This window comes from Tupaia chinensis, unplaced genomic scaffold (genome assembly GCF_000334495.1).
Source record: "Tupaia chinensis unplaced genomic scaffold, TupChi_1.0 Scaffold000078_1, whole genome shotgun sequence".
Taxonomy (NCBI): Eukaryota; Metazoa; Chordata; class Mammalia; order Scandentia; family Tupaiidae; genus Tupaia; species Tupaia belangeri.
This window is the reverse complement of record NW_006159539.1, coordinates 4,795,120-4,812,786: the sequence shown is the minus strand read 5'-3', so window position 1 is coordinate 4,812,786 and position 17,667 is coordinate 4,795,120. Positions and strand designations below refer to the sequence as shown.

General features: G+C 43.4%; 1 protein-coding gene across 6 annotated transcripts in view; it reads left to right on the top strand.

The window, feature by feature from the left end:
• The window catches only part of ADAMTSL3 (ADAMTS like 3), a 266,629-nt gene that overhangs the window by 173,981 nt on the left and 74,981 nt on the right, over nucleotides 1-17,667 (top strand). For all 6 annotated transcript variants that reach the window (XM_027769071.1, XM_027769070.1, XM_027769075.1 and 3 more), the window contains exons 12-15: nucleotides 1,407-1,611; nucleotides 6,907-7,054; nucleotides 9,186-9,270; nucleotides 16,019-16,305. In XM_027769071.1, the coding sequence (XP_027624872.1) occupies nucleotides 1,407-1,611; nucleotides 6,907-7,054; nucleotides 9,186-9,270; nucleotides 16,019-16,305 (725 nt within the window). The remainder of the gene's footprint in view (nucleotides 1-1,406; nucleotides 1,612-6,906; nucleotides 7,055-9,185; nucleotides 9,271-16,018; nucleotides 16,306-17,667) is intronic.

The following is a 17,667-nucleotide window of genomic DNA, read 5'->3' as shown; positions in this document are numbered from 1 at the left end:
TACTAGACCCTTGACAAAACTAAAGGAAAACAAACTTTAACTCACGGGTAAGAACGATCTTTCTGGGGCTAGATGGTGGTCCAGTGGTAAACGAGATGCCCTGTGAGGTAGACACACAGAAAGGTTTGAATTCCTGTCCAGAGAGCTTCCTGGGTACACCCCTGGTGCTTCCCTGGGTAGGAACGTGCTCTCAATCTGGGGATGGTTGAAGCTAGGGGCAGATTGTGGCATCAAGACACTGTTGGGGGGTTCTCTCTCTCAGAAGCAATAAATAAATAATCTTGGGGGGAAAAAGATCTTTCTAAGAATTAGGTAGAAGAGGCCATCTCAGAGGGTGACATTTCTCATCTCTGGAGACATCAAGCCTGTCTTGGATAACTGGATGTCATAGAGGGAGCTGAAGCATTGCAACTGGTCAGAAATTTAAATCCTCTTTTATATCTACTTAACTAGTTCTGTTCTTTTCTGACCAAGTTTCTGTGCCTTTCTCGTAAGATTATCTGTGAGTATCTTGTAGTTTAGAAATAGTTCAAAGATGCTTTCATGGGCTCAGCAGGTGGTATGGTGGTTAAGGCACTGGACTCTCCCATGTGGCTGACCATGGTTGGAGTCCCAGACCCGGCAGCTTGAAACTCATGCTGGGTGTGTGTGTGTGTGTGTGTGCATACGCGTGTCCAAAATCTTGAAGAAAATGGAGAAGGGATTGTGGTGTGGCCATCCCCTCTGGGGGGTGAGTTCTCACTTTCTTTGTCTCTATGTCTACATTGAGTGTACATGCCATATATATATATATATATTAAAGAATGTGCTTTCACACTCTGTGTTTCACTTGATTTAATTCTCACAATGACCCTATGAAGGGTAAGTAGAGTAGATGTATTATTTCCATTTGACAGAACCTATGCTTCTGACTGGTTAAGTACCTCGTAACTACAGGGACAGTGTAGCAGTTAAGATGCAGGTCTATAACTCCAAGCCCCAGACACTTTATTTTTTTTCTTTCTTTCTTTCTTTTTTTTTTTTTTTTCTTTGAGAGGTTTTTGCTATAGTGTGCATGCACTCACCAGAAAGACAGAGAGAGATGCGAGACAGCAAGAAATCATCCCCATGGGGGATGGCCATGCCACAATCCCTTCTCCTCCATTCTCCTCTTGGGATCTTGGGCATGCATGTACACGCACCTGGCGTGAGTATAAGCCACCGGGTCCGGGACTTGAACCACAGTCGACAACATGGGAGTCCAGTGACATAGCCATGATACCAACTGTTGGTCCCTGCCCCGTGCACTTTCAACTGAATCACAACAGATAACTTGAGGCCATCTTTTTTGCTGCCATCTTTGAAAACTTGGAACAAACAAGCAAATAAATAAATAAATAATGTATTTGTATTTGTTTGCTTTTGAGCTGGGAACATAATCCTTGGACTGCATGTTCTGTGTCCTGTGGAGGAGGGATTCAGAGGCGGAGCTTCGTGTGTGTAGAGGAATCTATGCATGGAGAGATACTGCAGGTGGAGGAGTGGAAGTGCATGTATGCACCCAAACCCAAGGTTATGCAAACCTGCAATCTGTTCGATTGCCCCAAGTGGATCGCCATGGAGTGGTCTCAGGTAAGCTTTGAGAACATGGTCCTTTCAATTAAATCTCAGATTTTAAGGAATATTTGCTCTGTGCTCAACAATGTTCTGGACAAGTAGGGGATACAGAAGTCATGTGTGAAGTTGGTCACTGTTCCTGAAGAGCCTGGGGAGACAGTTGGAGGATCAGGTAAAGGAGACCTCAGGCATCACTGCAGCTGAAAATAGTTGACATGAAGGACTGTATTACTGGGTGGAAGAGAGGCTGAAGGAGTCCCGACGTCCTTATTGCCTTTGTAGTGCTCAGCCCATCTTAGAAGAGATGTAGAATTTAAGCAAGCAAGAGCCTGGAAAGAGCAGCACCATGGGCGATAACAAGCAGAGATGGCTGAGCAAAGGCATGAACGACACAAAGTGATTAGATTAACTGAGAATTCATGTTACCGAGCATTAGAAAATTACAGTGGAAATACTGTCGTGACCTTGATCTTGCAGTCACTAAGAAGCCTCACAAGTTTTTTTGAATAAAATAATATGTTTTAGGTAATGGAGACAGGGTAACCTAATACTGGAATAGACCAGAGGCAGGCAGCCTATTTGGAAATCATTGAAGGATCAGGTTAATGGGCAGGGGGAAGAAGAAGAAGTGAAACATCCCAGAGGTATGTGGCAAGACTTCATGGCAGATTAGCTCACTTTCTGCTTTCTAGGGAGATGACCAAGTAAACCTCCCGAATAAATAATGTGCAGTTGGATTAGTCAAAGGTGAAAAATGTAGACATTGATATTTAATATTTAAATCTTTTAATTTTCTAGAGTGTGTAATGTAATTGCAACATAATTGATTCAAGTTTCTTTGACTCTTTGAGTGATCTCTGTATACTTAGTTCAACATACATTGGGTCGTCGTAAAAAGTCATGACACATTTTTTGCATAGAAAAACAGAAAAAATATGTCATGACTTTTCCGATGACCCAGTGCATGCATTGACCAGTCTGTTTATCTATTCAATGTGTCAGCGACCATGCTAGAAATTAATTAAATTTGCTCCTGCCTCCCAAAAGCTAAGAAGAATTATATAAGTGTGCATTCAAACAGTATGATGAATTATAACATTAGGGACAAAGGAGAAATGATTCATTTCACCTGGGTCAGGAAGGGCTTCAGAAAGGATGCAGCACTTGTATCACTTGAACTTGAAGAATAAGTGAGTTTTCCAGTAGAAGACTTTTTAGTTTTTTTTTTTTTTTTTCTTTCTGATATCCCCAGACTAAATATCATCACCTTAGAGAGAACTTCATCCATTCTTGTTAGAAGTATGCAGAAGTTATTCTATTTTGGTCACATATCCCTAGTGAAAATTTGGAAAGTTACATACCCTTTAACGTACATTGAGGTTGACATCTAAATTTTTTTATGACAAGTTCAAGTAATTGCAAAGACTGTCATTTCCAGTGTGCTGTGAAGGCTGGCATTTTAAAATAAAAGGGTTACAGAATCATTTTTTTTTTTTTTTGAGAGAGATTTTCGCTATAGGGCGCGTGCGCTCGCCAGACAGACAGAGAGAGACATAGAGACAGAAAGCGAGAAATCACCCCCCAGGGGGGATGGTCACGCCGCAATCCCTTCTCCTCCATTCTCCTCTCGGGATCTTGGGCACGCACGCACACGCGCCCGGCGTGAGTTTTAAGCCACCGGGTCCGGGACGCGAACCACGGTTGACTACGTGGGAGTCCAGCGACATAGCCATTACGCTAACTGCTGGTTCCCAAGGGTTACAGAATCTTTAAAAAAAAAAAAGTGTCCAGTGGAAGCTGAATGCCAGAAAGATTTATATCCTTTCCATCTTTCGTTTAAAAATAACGTACAAGGGACCAGCAGATGGCATGATGGTTATGTCACTGGACTCCCACATGGCTGATCACGGTTCAAGTCCTGGTAGCTTGAAACTCGTGCTAGAAGTGTGTGTCTGCAGGCACAAAATCCCGAGAGGAGGGTAGAGGAGAGGGGATTGCTTCTCGGCCTTTTGGCTAAGATCAAGTGTAGAGGAGAGGGGATTATGGCCTAACCATCCCCCCGGGGACTGATTTCTCACTTTCTCCCTCTGTGTCTCTCCAGCAAGCACATGTGCCCTATAGCAAAGATCTCTCTCTCAATAAATAATGTACAAATAGGCTCTTACTTAATAACTTGGGTACTTTGCATATTTTCCCCTTGAATTAAGATTTTCAGTCTAGTTTCACGGCAGAATTTGATCCTAATAATGTATTTTTATGCTTCAAAGTCTTTTATTGATTATGCTGTTCTGCTTTCCCCCGAGAAAGCATGTGTAGTACTTCCAATTAATTGTTTTTCATTTGCATGGCCTTAACGCTCTAGATAGTAAAGCTGTCCTCTCAAACTGAATTATTATTTAATTTTAGGGTACAATGAAAACAACCTAAATATATATTTTAAATGTTGATAAATAATTATTACACATAAAATTAAATATTCATTTGAGGGACCAGCAGTTAGCATAATGGCTATGTTGCTGGACTCTTAGGTAGTCGACTGCAGTTCGAGTCCCGGACCCGGTGGCTTAAACTCACGCTGGGCACGTGTGCATGTGTGCCCAAGATCCTGAGAGGAGAATGGAGGAGAATGGATTGTGGCATGGCCATCCCCCCTGGGGGGGTGATTTTTCTCTTTCTATCTGTCTCTGTCTTTCTTTCTGGCGAGCTCACACGCCCTATAGCAAAAACCTCTCAAAAAAAAAAAATTCATTTGAGATTGATCAATTTCTAAAAGATTTTTAAAATAAAATCATTTATTTAATTTTATTTATTATTTATTTATTTAAATTTGCTGTAGGGCATGTGTGCTCACCAGAGAGAAAGAAAGAGAGAAAGTGAGAAAGCAAGCTGTCACAGGTTCTGGACTTGAACCATGGCTGACCACATGGGAGTCCAGCACCTCAACCAGCGTGCCACCCACTGGCCCTAAGTCAAGCTTTAATAAATAGTTCATACATCCATTGTCAGAATGAACCATGAGTTCAGCAATAATTTTATCATTAATTTTCACTGTTGATTTCTTGCTTTATTCTGTTCTGCGTATACACACAGGGAAAGGTCATTCAGCTCTTGGAACTCCTGAGTTTTATGCCACAAATCATGTGTTGGTCAGTCTTCAACAATGACTTATTTTCTTGTTTAATTCATGATAGGGGTACATACACACTCATGAGGAAGAGAGGACAGAGAGAGGACCCATGACAGGGTCTTGTCACATCATAATCTCCTTGCCCCAGTCCTTGAGCTCATCAGTATCTTGGGCATGGCTGTATGCAACCAGCATGTTCTAGACTGACCAAGCCTAGGATTTGAACCAGTTGGCAGTCATATCAGAAGGCTTAGTGAGATTCCATCCACAGGACAGGCACTGTGTTAAGCAGGTGCTTAAGAACTCAGCCTTTCTGAAAGTTGATGCAGGATTGGTGAGGTCTGAAGTTTATACAGATTAGAGACGAATCTTTAAGTAAAAAAAACCCATAAGATATAAATATTGGGTATGGAAGCGAAATTTTGTTTAAAATTAGAAAAGAAGGGACCGGTAGGTGGCGTGGTGGTTAGGGGCACTGACCTCCCACATGCCAACCATGGTTCGAGTCCTGAACCTGGCAGCTTGCTTTCGCACTTTCCTCTCTCTCACGCTCTCACTCTTGCTCTTTTACTCTGTACCTCTTGTCACATTAAATAAGTAAATAATAAAGCTAAATAAAGTCATTTTAAAAAATAAAAGAATTAGAAAAGAAATTGCAAATTTAAAAAGTATCGATAACATTCCTAATGGGAACTTTGGAAATGGACCAGTATCCATTCCTTAGTTAGAACACTTGTACCACGCTGTGGCCAAATGTTCGTAACAGTGGGAACCAGGTGTGTGTGGACAGGGCATATGGGAACGCTAATGTATATTTAATATTTCTGCAAACCTATAACGGTCCTCATCTAAAAAGTAAGTCTGTTAATTAAAAGACCAATCATACATACATATATATACTCACCAGTGTTTGTAGATAAGTTGAAAAGCTAGATTTTCACATAGTATGAAAACATTTCATTCATAGACAAGAGTAGCATCCAAACTGTAAATTCAAGAGGAAGAAATGCTGACAATTCAAACATCAGAAAATAAAATCAGTGGAAAAAATTGTATAATGCTTCTGACTTTAACTGCCTGGCACATCTCTTGTATTCTCCCCTGTACTATTTGGCTGAATATTTTTTCATAGCCTCTTCGACAGTTTTTGTAAGGTCGATTTCTATAGATGCAATAGAAAGATAATTTTCCAGCATGGTTGATCAAAATTTTATTTATTTTTTGTTAATAGTTTAGGAAAGTTTCTTTCATCTTTACAGATTGTTTTGAATAATATCACTGTTCTAGTTTGTTCTGTTGCTAATAGAAAATACCCAAGGATGGGTAATTTATAAAAATAGATGTGGCCAGCAGATGGCGTGGTAATTAAGGTGCCAGATTCCCACACAGTTGACCACAGTTCAAGTCTCAGATCCAGTAGCTGGAAAATCATGCTGGGCATATGTGTGTGTGTGTGTGTGTGTGTGTGTGTGCGCGCGCGCGCTCAACATCCTGAGAGGAATATGGAGGAGAAGGGACTGTGGCATGGCCATTCTTCCTTTGGGGTGATTTCTCACTTTCTCTCTCTCTGTCTCTTTGTAGCAAGGACACATGTCCTATGACAGAAAGCCCTTAAAAAAATAGAGGCTTATTCAGGGCTGGAGACCCACATCTGCTGAGGGGCTTCTTGCTGATGGGAAACTTGGTAAAGGACCAGAATTTGAACAGCACCAGAGTGTATCCGTGTCCATGTGTCTCTTCACTGGTTTAATTCGCTTCCTTATAAACCCACTAGAATTCAGTCAGGGTGCCCCACCCTGATGCCGCATTGCCTCCCAAAGGCCCCACCTTTCAGTGTCAGTCTAATTAAGTTTCTACTTAGTACCTTCAAAATAGTACCAAGTTCCAACCCACAGACTTTTGAGGGACATATTCAAACCATAGTGGCTATGTGAATTTTTAATCAAATTGGAGAAAACCTGCCACAAGTTTCTTCTGTATTTGAGCAGTTACATTTTGGAGCTGAAGGTTTCTCTTGCTCTGAGGCTCCGAGATGCTTTACAAATAGAAAACTATGCCTTACATAATATTTGTCTAAAGATCGTTTGTGTTTGATATTCATGTAGGTCAGTATATATACAATGATGGCTTTGTGGATGCCTTATGAAAAAGAGATGTAGTAGCTTTTCTTTTCTTCTTTGAAGTGCACCGTGACTTGTGGCCGAGGGCTACGTTACCGGGTTGTTCTGTGTATCAACCATCACGGAGAACACGTTGGCGGTTGCAACCCACAGCTGAAGCTGCACATTAAAGAGGAGTGTGTCGTTCCCATCCCGTGTCACAGACCCAAAGGTACGCTGGGGGTGCACTTCAGGTTCACATCTCATGGTGTCTTCTGGCCCTCATTGCAACATTGCAGCCCTTCTAACTCAGCCTTGTTCCTGAAGCGTTTGATTGCTAGGTGGCGATAGGCCTGTCCACCTAGAGAAAGAAGTGGGACACGTGACTTCTCGGTCTGGAAGGAAACCTGAGCTGTGGTTGACTGAGTACCTGTAGAACGGCTCCTATCTGTCTAGGCCTGGGCTAACACTTCTTGGTAGATACAGCATCATTTGATATAGTCCCTACTTTGAAGAAAAAGGAGAAGGAGGAAGAGCAAAAGGAGAGGAAGAAAGTAAGGAGAAAGAGAAGAGCAGGAAATGAAGGAGGAGCTAGAAGGGAGGAGGAGAAGGAGGAGGTTATTCTCTTCCCCAGGGAGCTCATCCTCCTTTGTTCCCCATAGTGCTTTATATATATATATCTCCATGGGAGTGTTTCTGGAAGGAGAAATAATGCCATCTTCGTCATATGATATAATGCGTGAAATGAGGGCAGACTTTCCGTTCCCAGTCTAGGTCGAGGGGTACATCTAGAATTTCTCCTGTAGTTCCCATTCGTTCCACATGAATGAGCAGAAAGAGGTAACTTCCATGATTAAATCTTGGCACCATCTTTCAAAGATATGCTCCTCTCTGTACTTGACTCTTTTCATATAGTAAATGGAAAGGTTGCTAAAACTCACCCTGGGGACCAGCAGAGTGAAAATAAACCCCCTAAAGCATCTTAAAAGCTACTAGACCTGAGGACCAGCAGATGGTGTAATGGTTACGTTGCTGGACTCCCACGTAGTCGCCTGTGGTTTGACCCAGTGACTTACAACTCATGCCGGGCATATGTGGGTGTGTACTCAAAATACAGCAAAAACCTCTCTCAAAAAAAAAAAAAGTGATAAATAATAGGTAGACAAATGAGCATGGCTAATGTTCCAGTAGAACTTTGTTGATGGACTCTAAAATTTGAATTTTATGTAATTTTCTCATATAACAAAATATTATCTCCCCTTCATACACAAGAGCCTGAGAGGAGAATGGAAGAGAAAGGATTGTAGCATGGCTGTCCCCCCAAGGGGTGATTTCTTGCTTTCTGTCTCTCTGTCTCTGTCTCTCCAGCAAGTGAATGCACCCTATAGAAAAAATCTCTCAAAGAAACAAACAGAAAACTCACCCTGACTGCTTCTAGGTTCTCCATCTATATATAGCCTCATAACTGTGTCTATCTTCTAGAAAAATCACTGGTTGCCATGACAAACACACACATGATTATGTAACTCCATCAGTGAAGACGTTTCTCCTTCCTTCTGCATCCAGCATTTTCATAACCACTTGTTCTTTCTCACTTTATAGTTACATTGTTTCCTTTTTCACATCTAAGAAGGCTTCAAAGAACAGAAAGTGTGGGGGCCATCAGGTGGCACGGAGATAAAAGACTCTGGATTCCCACATGGCCAACCGCGGTTCGCGTCTCAAACCTGGCTTTCTCCCTTACCCCCTCTCTCTCTCCTTTTCTTTCTGGTGAACACCCATGCCCTATAGCAAATTTTAAAATAATAATAATGATAAATAAAATTAAATAGATAATTTAAACAGGATGCTCCTTTATGTCAGGTGTTATTGACAATCATCTCCCTCAACAACTATAACCGTTTGAGTAAACTGTAGCATACGCTCTCATCCTTGAGACTTTCTTAATGCCTGTGTCATTTGCTCTCCTCTGTTAATTTCTTGCATTCAATGGGCAAGAAGAATTTGTGGCAAGAGAAAGCAACCTGTTGTGGTTTAATATGCAAACAACAGAGGTTGGTATTGATTTTTAAAGGGCATTTTTATGAGCGTTTTGAAGGCCATATTCAACTTTGAGAGCGTATTTGACTGTATCATGAGATCATTTTGGTTGCATCTTGATAAGGTGTCAATAATTTAAAAAATACAGCAGAAATGTTTATTCATTCCAGAAGCCACACGATGTACCGTGCTAAAGGTCTCAACTTGGATTTGGAAAACATGACTTCTTCATTAATACTGGTTTCAGCCAATAATGATCGTGCATCCAATTTCTCAATGATGAATGGTAATTAAGGTCATTGTTTATGTTCCTTTTTTCTTAGAAAAAAGTCCAGTGGAAGCTAAATTACCCTGGTTGAAACAAGCACAAGAACTAGAAGAGACCAGAATAGCAACAGAAGAGCCAACGTGAGTTCCGGACCTTTTACGGGAGTAATCAGGGCATAGCCAGTTAACATGATGGATGTAAGTTTTGTCCTCGTTGGAGTACAGTGATCCAGTTAGTATCCAAATGACCTGGACTTGCAGGCTCTAGAGAGCTTGAGCTGGCTAGAACATGTCTTTATTTCACAATTCAGCAGTCCTGCTTTGGCAGTATTTGTGAGAAGCACATATAGGAAACGTTAGTTAACTCAGAGCAGACCCAGTGGTCTGTTAACAGTGAAGAGAGGGGGGATAGTTCCTAGATTTACACACATGATTTGACCAAGAACCATCATAGCATACAAATAAACCAATCAGTTCGTGGTTAAGTCACAGCCTATCTCTGTGAAACCAGTTAAGTTGAAATGTATCAGGGTAGTCTGAGTGATTATAAGAAGAAATCCCAGATATTAATACCAATAAATGTGGTATTATGAATGTTGGAGCCTTATCTACTGTTAACTTTGTGACTTAAACAAGTGTATAACTTTTTCTGTCTTGTTTTCCTTACCTATAAAAGGAGCAGGTTGGGCTTGATCTTTCCTGCAGCCATTCCAACTCAAAAATCCAATGACTCTGGGCCAGCAGGTGGTGTGGAGATCAGTAGGCTGGATTCCCACATAGCCAACTCTGTGGTTCGAGTCCCAGATCCGGTGGCTTGGAAAACACACTGAGCACGTATGTGTACATGCCCAAAAATCCTGAGAAGAGAATAAAGAAGAGATTGGGATGTGGCCATCCCCTTTGGGGGTGATGTAATTTCTCACTTTCCCTCTCTCTCTGTCTCTGCCTCTGTTTGGCAAGTGCATGCAACCTGTCTCTCTCTCTCTCTCTCTCTCTCACACACACACACACACACACACATCCAGAGCTTGCTATCCACATGTGAAATAATGAATCTGGATTATAACAGTGTTGAAGGAAATTAAGACTCAAGAGCAAATCAAAGAAGCATTCTTGAGTTAGAGATGATATGAGGACCATAAGAAAACAAGCAATGAAAGGCATCTGAGAGTTTTAGTCCAGAAGTTTCTAAGGACCACAGCACCAACAACAGACTCAAGTAATTGGACGGGACAGCCGAGTCCACGTCAGACCTGTGATTCTGTGGTGCTGACAACCTCCCTCCACAGAGCAACCCCCAGGACATTAGAGGAAAGGGGGTCTGAGCAGTAATCTGGCCAGTTTCCCTCTGGGAGCAGGCTTTGCTTCAACACCTTCAACCACGGGCAGAATTCTCTATTTAAAGAACCAGCCTGTTCCTGTGTTGAACTACCTGAGTTATTGGCAAGATTTTTTTTTTCCTTCTGTTGAGCCAAAATATACCTCTTAATTTCTGTGCTCTGAGACAGAAAAAACATATCTATTCCCTATCCCATGTGACTAAGTTTTCAGCAATTAAAAAAAAAAAAAAGCTATCTTGGATCCTGAGAGCTTTGTCTTTCCCAAGCTCATCGTTCTCAGCCTCGTCAGTAGTTGTCATGCATTGTTGTTTTTAGATCTCGTCCCAAACTCGTTGCACTTTTCAGAGCTCACTGTGATTTCTCCATGTCCTTTTCACTGTGAGCCCTGGGGGAGTGTGGATTACTTCTGTTTGAAAAGACACCTGGCCTCCAATGATGTGGGCCAAGAAACTGGCCAGTGAGCTCTGACCCGTACAGACTGCACACGCACAGGCTGACTGACCACAGAAAAGTCCGTGGCTGCGGTGAGGGTGCACGACCCCAGGTGGCCGAGGGAAGATGGAAGAGTGAGCAGCTCACACTGAAGCTCCGTGATCAGGAGGAAGAGGGATTAGAGGGAGCTCTGAGCTCATGACAGAAGCTCCATGATCCAGAGAAAGAAAAGGTAGATGATGAAAGAGTAAGTCGAGACCAGAGGAAGGAAAAGGCCCAGAGAAAGCTCATCATGATGATAGAGTCGAAAGGAGTGAAGGGTTAAGGAGTAGAGCCAATAGGATTCAAGCCTCAGAGAAAGCCAGGGAAATTCTGTACACTGAGGGAAGGCTGTTTGGATAGACAGGACGATCTTTCCCAGTCTGTTTTAGGGAAGTAGCAGCATTCGAAAGATGGGAAAGGCAACACGGTGGAGATTAAAGTAATACTACATGTCTGACCTAGGAGGAAATAGAGCAATGGGTATTTGGCTACTCGAACAAAGATCGGTAACTGCTTCTTTCCATCCCTACCACCATCATTGTCCACGTCTGGAAATCACTAACCAGGGAGTGCCAGCAGTTAGCATAATGACTGTGTCGCTGGACTCCCATGTAGTTGACTGCAATTCGAGTCCCAGATCAGTGACTTAAAATCACGCCGAGCACGTGTGCATGCATGCCCAAGATCCTGAGGGGAGGATGGAGAAGAGATTGCAGCATGGCCATCCCCCCTGGGGGGTGATTTCTCGCTTTCTCTCTGTCTCTCTCTTTCTGGCAAGCGCACACGCCCTATAGGAAAACAAAACAAAACAAAAAACAAAACAACTAACCAGGGCACCTGAAACAAATTTCTAGTTCACTCACTTAATCCCCTCAAATCCAACCGGATTATCCTCGACATCAACCCATCCCCAGCCCCTCTAGCCTCTATTCTACTTTGTTTTCCTATGACTGGGTCATCAGCATCTTTAACAAGTTCCAGGCGACCTTAGTGGGGAAGGGAGGGCATTCCAAGTTTAGGAATCACTGTGTCAGATAGCCCCTAAGGTCCCTTTCGAGGTCCGAAAACACTGTTTTATTGAGTTGGAAAAGTTGCACTCTCTCCCTTTTCAGAGGTGCAGGCCTCGTATTTATTCCAAGCCTGTGGTTTCCGCCAGCCCCACCCCACTATACTGGGGCTTCTTCCTCTTCTTGTCACCATGAAAAGCTAATATGCTCTGTACTCCTCAAGGACACCACCCTTTTCTCCCCATGGTGGGCGGCCGAGCCAGCAGCACCTGTTCCCAGGAGGGGCAGCCGTGTCTTCCACACCGTACACGTTCTCACACTCTGCAGTCTCCGACGACGTTCCTGTGTCACTCACGCACCCTGACAGCATCGCGCCCGCCCCTGGCCGCCTAGTGTGAAGTTTATAGTTTCCTGCCACCGCTTCTCACTCTGCTCATCCCCCCGATTTCCAAACAAAACCGCACGTATCTCTGCTCCCAGTGCATCCTTTGATTTCCACTGTCTTTGTGGTTTGGGGATGCTCGCTTGTTGACAGTGAATGAGAGGGTGGACGCAGCTGTATTTCAGATCCTGGGAGGAAAGCTTGCCAAACCAGCCCGGGGAAGAGAAATGATTCTGCTTCTGTGGTTTACCATGGCCCGAGCTCTGAATTGGCATAGGGAGTGGATGTACAAAAGGCTTTTATTTTTTTTAATTGGGAAAATAAAAATGATAGCTTACAAAGCCAAGCCAGGGGAATTGCAGTTTGCCCTTCTTAGCTTTCAGCTGTGGAATGTGATGACAGTTGATACGGTTCATCCCTGTTTAAAAAGTTCCTCCCTGGAGCCTTCTTCGTTTCTCTGGGATTCTCAACACTTCAGCAGCCTTGTCGCCCTCGCTCCCATTATTTTTATGCATGAAAACTAAAGAATTAGGACAGACCTAGACCTCTCAGGGTGTTTTCTTCACTGCCTCTCTGTGGAAATTGTATTCTCTAGAATCAAATGAGATTATATTTCGGGATTCTATTTTTCTGTTAACCAACTGCAATGACAACGAATGTTGAGGACTTTTGTTGTGTGCTAGACTGTATTCTAAGTGTTCTGCATGGATTAACTCATTCAATTCTCATAACACCCCTAGGAAGGGGTATTCTTGTTAACTCCATTTGGGGGCTGAGAAAACCAACGCACCGAAAGATTAAGGAATTGTCTAGCATTGCAGAGCCGGGAAGTGGCGGATGGTCAGGGCTTTGACTGGAATGTCATATCTGAAGATTAATCAGAAAACTGGAACTAAGGTGGATCTCTAGTAAGCCAACAGAAGCTCTTAGAAAGATGGTCTGGTACCATAAATAGTTCTGCCTGGCAGGGAGGATTAGAGAAGCTATATGAAAGAATTTATAACATAAAATAACCTGGACTTCTCCAGCCCAGCATTGTAATCAGTAGAGATTGCAAAAGAGCAGCCACGCCAGAGGATTATCTTGAGAAAGACTTTGAAGGGAGAAAAAGGGACTGATCTTTGCTAGCAGGGGGTGTATCACAGGATACTTGGTAGGCAGGGCTGAACTGAGGTGTATGTGTGACTTGTGTGCTGGGCATTTGCTTTTCAGCAATTTGAATAGTTGACATGGAAATATTTTCTCAAAAATATTTAAAACCATACTGTCTCTGTTACTAGTACATTTTTGAAAGACCTCTCTGGCTGTCTGTAGTTTGTTTCTGAGTGCTCACTATGATAAATAAAACTACAGCAAATCTCAAATTGCTTATCTCTGATGGTCTCAGAAAAGCATTCTGGCTGGAGTAGAATGTGTAAGCCAGAAGATAGGCACATTGAAGCCATTTAATTTTGATTTTATTATTATTTTAAAAGGGTAAGAGAGAGAGACAGAAAGCGAGAAAGCAAGCCACCAGATCTGGGACTCGAACTGCAGTCGACCATGTGGGAGTCCAGCGCCTTTACCACCATACCTAACCTATGGGCCCCAAAGCCGTTTAACTTTCACTGTCAAATTTCCTTTCAGAAAGTCAGTACCGATTTCCCCAGGGAGCAGCAGTGCTTGATCTCACCTTCTTTCCCACATTTTCATCAATATCAGGAAATTATCTTTTTAAAAATATGCTGTTTTCTAGTTTTTGTATGTTTTCACATTTTATGCTTAACTTTGATCCACGGGAGATTTATTTGACTTGTGATATGTGGTGTCGGTCTAACTTAACTTTTTCCAAATGATTAACCAGTTGGCTCAGCACGGTCCATTGACCGATCTGCACTACCCACTTTGGTTTCAAAGTGCCATCATGGTGTAAACGCATGCTCCAGGGCCAGTATCATATTATTCGAATCACTGTGTCTTTTTAATGCTTTCTTTCTATAGGGCTCTGCAAGTCTCTGTAATCGTTATTCCTGTAGAAATATTCTTGAATGGGCCAGTAGGTGGCATGGTGGTTAAGGCAGCTGGATCCCACATGGCTGTGTGGTTCAAGTCCTGGACCCTGGGGCTTGAAAAACACACCAAGCACATGTGTGTGCGTGCCCAAAGTCATGAGACGAGACTGAAGAAGGGGTTGTGGGGAACCAGCAGTTAGCGTAATGGCTATGTCGCTGGATTCCCACGTAGTCGACCGCGGTTCGTGTCCCGGACCCGGTGGCTTAAAACTCAAGCCGGGCACGTGTGCGTGCGTGCCCAAGATCCCGAGAGGAGAATGGAGGAGAAGGGATTGCGGCGTGACCATCCCCCCTGGGGGGTGATTTCTCGCTTTCTGTCTCTCTGTCTGGCAAGCGCACGCGCCCTATAGCAAAAACCTCTCCAAAAAAAAAAAAATAAATAAAAGAAGGGGTTGTGGTGGGGCCATCCCCCCTGGAGGAGGAGAATTCTCACTTTCTCTGTTTCTGTCTCTGTCTCTCTCTCCAGCAAGCACATAAACCCTATATCAAATTTAAAAAAAAAAAAAATCCTTGACTTTTCAAACCTAACTTTCCATAACACTTTAAAACTGTGTTATCTGTTTTCAGCAATCTCCCCCCTCCAGAAAAAAACTGACTCAGAAGTTCGACAAAAACTGCATTTGTTTTCTAAATCAATTAGGGGAGAAAAAGCATCTTTGTGATTTTGTCTTCTCATTCTTGAACGCGTGATGGTCTTCCTATTTTTTTCAGATCTTTGGGGTTAGAATCCCTTCACTGTTTTGTAATTTTAGTCATATCGGCCCTTAACATTAAAAAAAAAGATGAACTCGTACTTCAGTCACATTTATCAGCAGGCACATGTGCTCGTCAGAGACAGAGAGAAAGAGAGTGGGAGGGGTGGAAACACCCTCAGTGAGGCATGGTCGCCCCACAATCCCTTCTCCACCCTGCATCCATCTTGGGATTGGGGGCATGCACGTACATATATCCAGTGTATTTTTCTTTTTTTCCTCCCTACGAATTATCCATCCATCTTGGGATTTGGGGCATGCACGTACATATATCCAGTGCATTTTTCTTTTTTTCCTCCCTATGAATTATTCTTTATTTAATTTTATTTATTATTATTTTTCAATTCACCAGAGAGAGACCTGGTGGCTTGGGACCCAAACCACAGTCAGCCATGTGGGAGATGAGCCCCTCAACCACCGAGCTACCTGCTGGCCCCATACCAGTAGCAATCCATTCTCCTCTTGGGATTTTGGCATGCATGCACACCCACCTGGTGTGAATTGTAAGCCTCTGAGTCTGGGACTTAAACCATGGTTGACTACATGGAAGTCCAGTGATGTAACCATTCCACCATCCGCTGGTCCTGTCATTACTAAATCTTAAAGAAACTCTTTCTGTTGATGTTCTTCATAGATAGCAGCAGAGACTATGAATTATAAGGTAGATGTAAAAGTAGAGCTATCCTCGGTAAAGACTTCTTTCTCTTGCTAATAAGATTTGGAAAGTTGTTAACTACGGAACTGACCATCAGCAAATAGCATTCCAAGTGGCTTGAGTTCATTCTGCAGGAAGCTGGTTCTTTTCTCCATTTTTGAGTGCTTGTCCCTCCTCCTTTCATGGCCTGTATTTAATGCTCACCAATGGCTCCCTGGTTTTCCCCAGGTTCATTCCAGAACCCTGGTCTGCCTGCAGTACCACGTGTGGGCCGGGTGTCCAGGTCCGAGAGGTGAAGTGCCGCGTCCTCCTCACATTCACGCAGGCAGAGACCGAGCTGCCAGAGGAAGAGTGTGAAGGCCCCAAGCTTCCCACCGAGCGGCCGTGCCTCCTGGAAGCATGTGATGAAGGCCCTGCCTCTCGCGAGCTGGATGTCTCTCTCCACGAGGACAGTGAGACGACTTACGACTGGGAGTACGCTGGGTTCACCCCTTGTACAGCGACATGTCTGGGAGGTATTTGAGCCTTTGCTTAAGCACCGTTTATGCCATGCATTGCTACTGGTTTGAGAAATGACTAAAATGGGTAGGCCAAACATGCAAATTAGCCAAGGCCTACTGGAAGTGATGTTATCCAAATATTCAAAAACTATGCTTTTCCTTTCATTTATTTCACGGTAATTATTTTTATTTTTTTAGAGAGTTTTTGCTGTAGGGCATGTGCACTCATCAGAGAGACCGAGAGACAGACAGAAAGAAAAAAATCACCCTCCAGGGGAGATGGTCACACCTAATCCCTTGTCCTCCATTCTCCTCTTGGGATTTTGGGCATGCACGCACGTGCACTCGGCATGAGTTTTTTGTTTTGTTTTGTTTTGTTTTTTTCCCTTTCTCTCTCTTTTTTTTTTTATTTTGGAGAATAATAAAAGGGTGCATGTGCTCACTGGAGAGACAGAGACAGAAAGTAAGAAATCATTGCCCAGAAAGGATGGCCATGCCACAGTCCCTTCTCCTCTACACCCCCTTAGGATTTGGGGCATGCACGCATATGTACTCAGCATGGGTTTTAAGTCCCATGGCTTGGGACTAGAACCTCAGTCGACTACGTGGGAGTCCAGTGATGTAACCATTACACCACTGCTGGTCCTGAGCAGTGATTATTCTAGAAAGGTAAAGAGTAGAGCAATGATATCCTCACCAAGGAGGCCCCCGAAGAAGGCAGGGAGAAGGCAAGGATGGATATAAGAGTATGTGGGTTAGAAAAGGAAGTGTCTATCTGATTGTTCCTATTTTATTCTTTGCATGAATATTTGCTTAGAGCCTTGTAGGTGAGCGGACGGATGCTGGAGGTCATGACGCAGTATTCGTCCGTGCATCTGAGGGCTGTCGATGCATGTAGGTCTACTCTATTTTGCATAAGGGAGTACACAAGTACCTTTCTGCAAATGGGAGAGTGGGAATGAAATTGAGTTGGCCCACGATGGGCCCCTCCAGCACGCTCCCCGTGGAGATGCATTCCCAGTAACGTGGCACATTAGCAAGTGCTGTTTTGTTCTCTCTGAATCCTTCCAGATCCCGACAGTCTTTGAGCTGTAGTTTCTTCCAGCTCCTCTTGATACGTAATTGGTCACTTCCCCTCAGGCTCCAGTCATGTCTATGAAGCCATTCATAAGGCCAAGTGGCTTTCAACAATCCTTAATCTTTACCAGCTGTCTCCTCCTCAGCCAGTTCCTCAAAAGAACTCACCTACGTGGAGTGTTGTAAAACTTGCATTTTAACTCCAAACGTGACACTGTTCTTTGGTACTTCTCTGGGACCACAACTTAAGCGGTGGGGGGCGGGGGGGGGGGGGGGGCTCAAAAAGCTCACGGAAAAAGC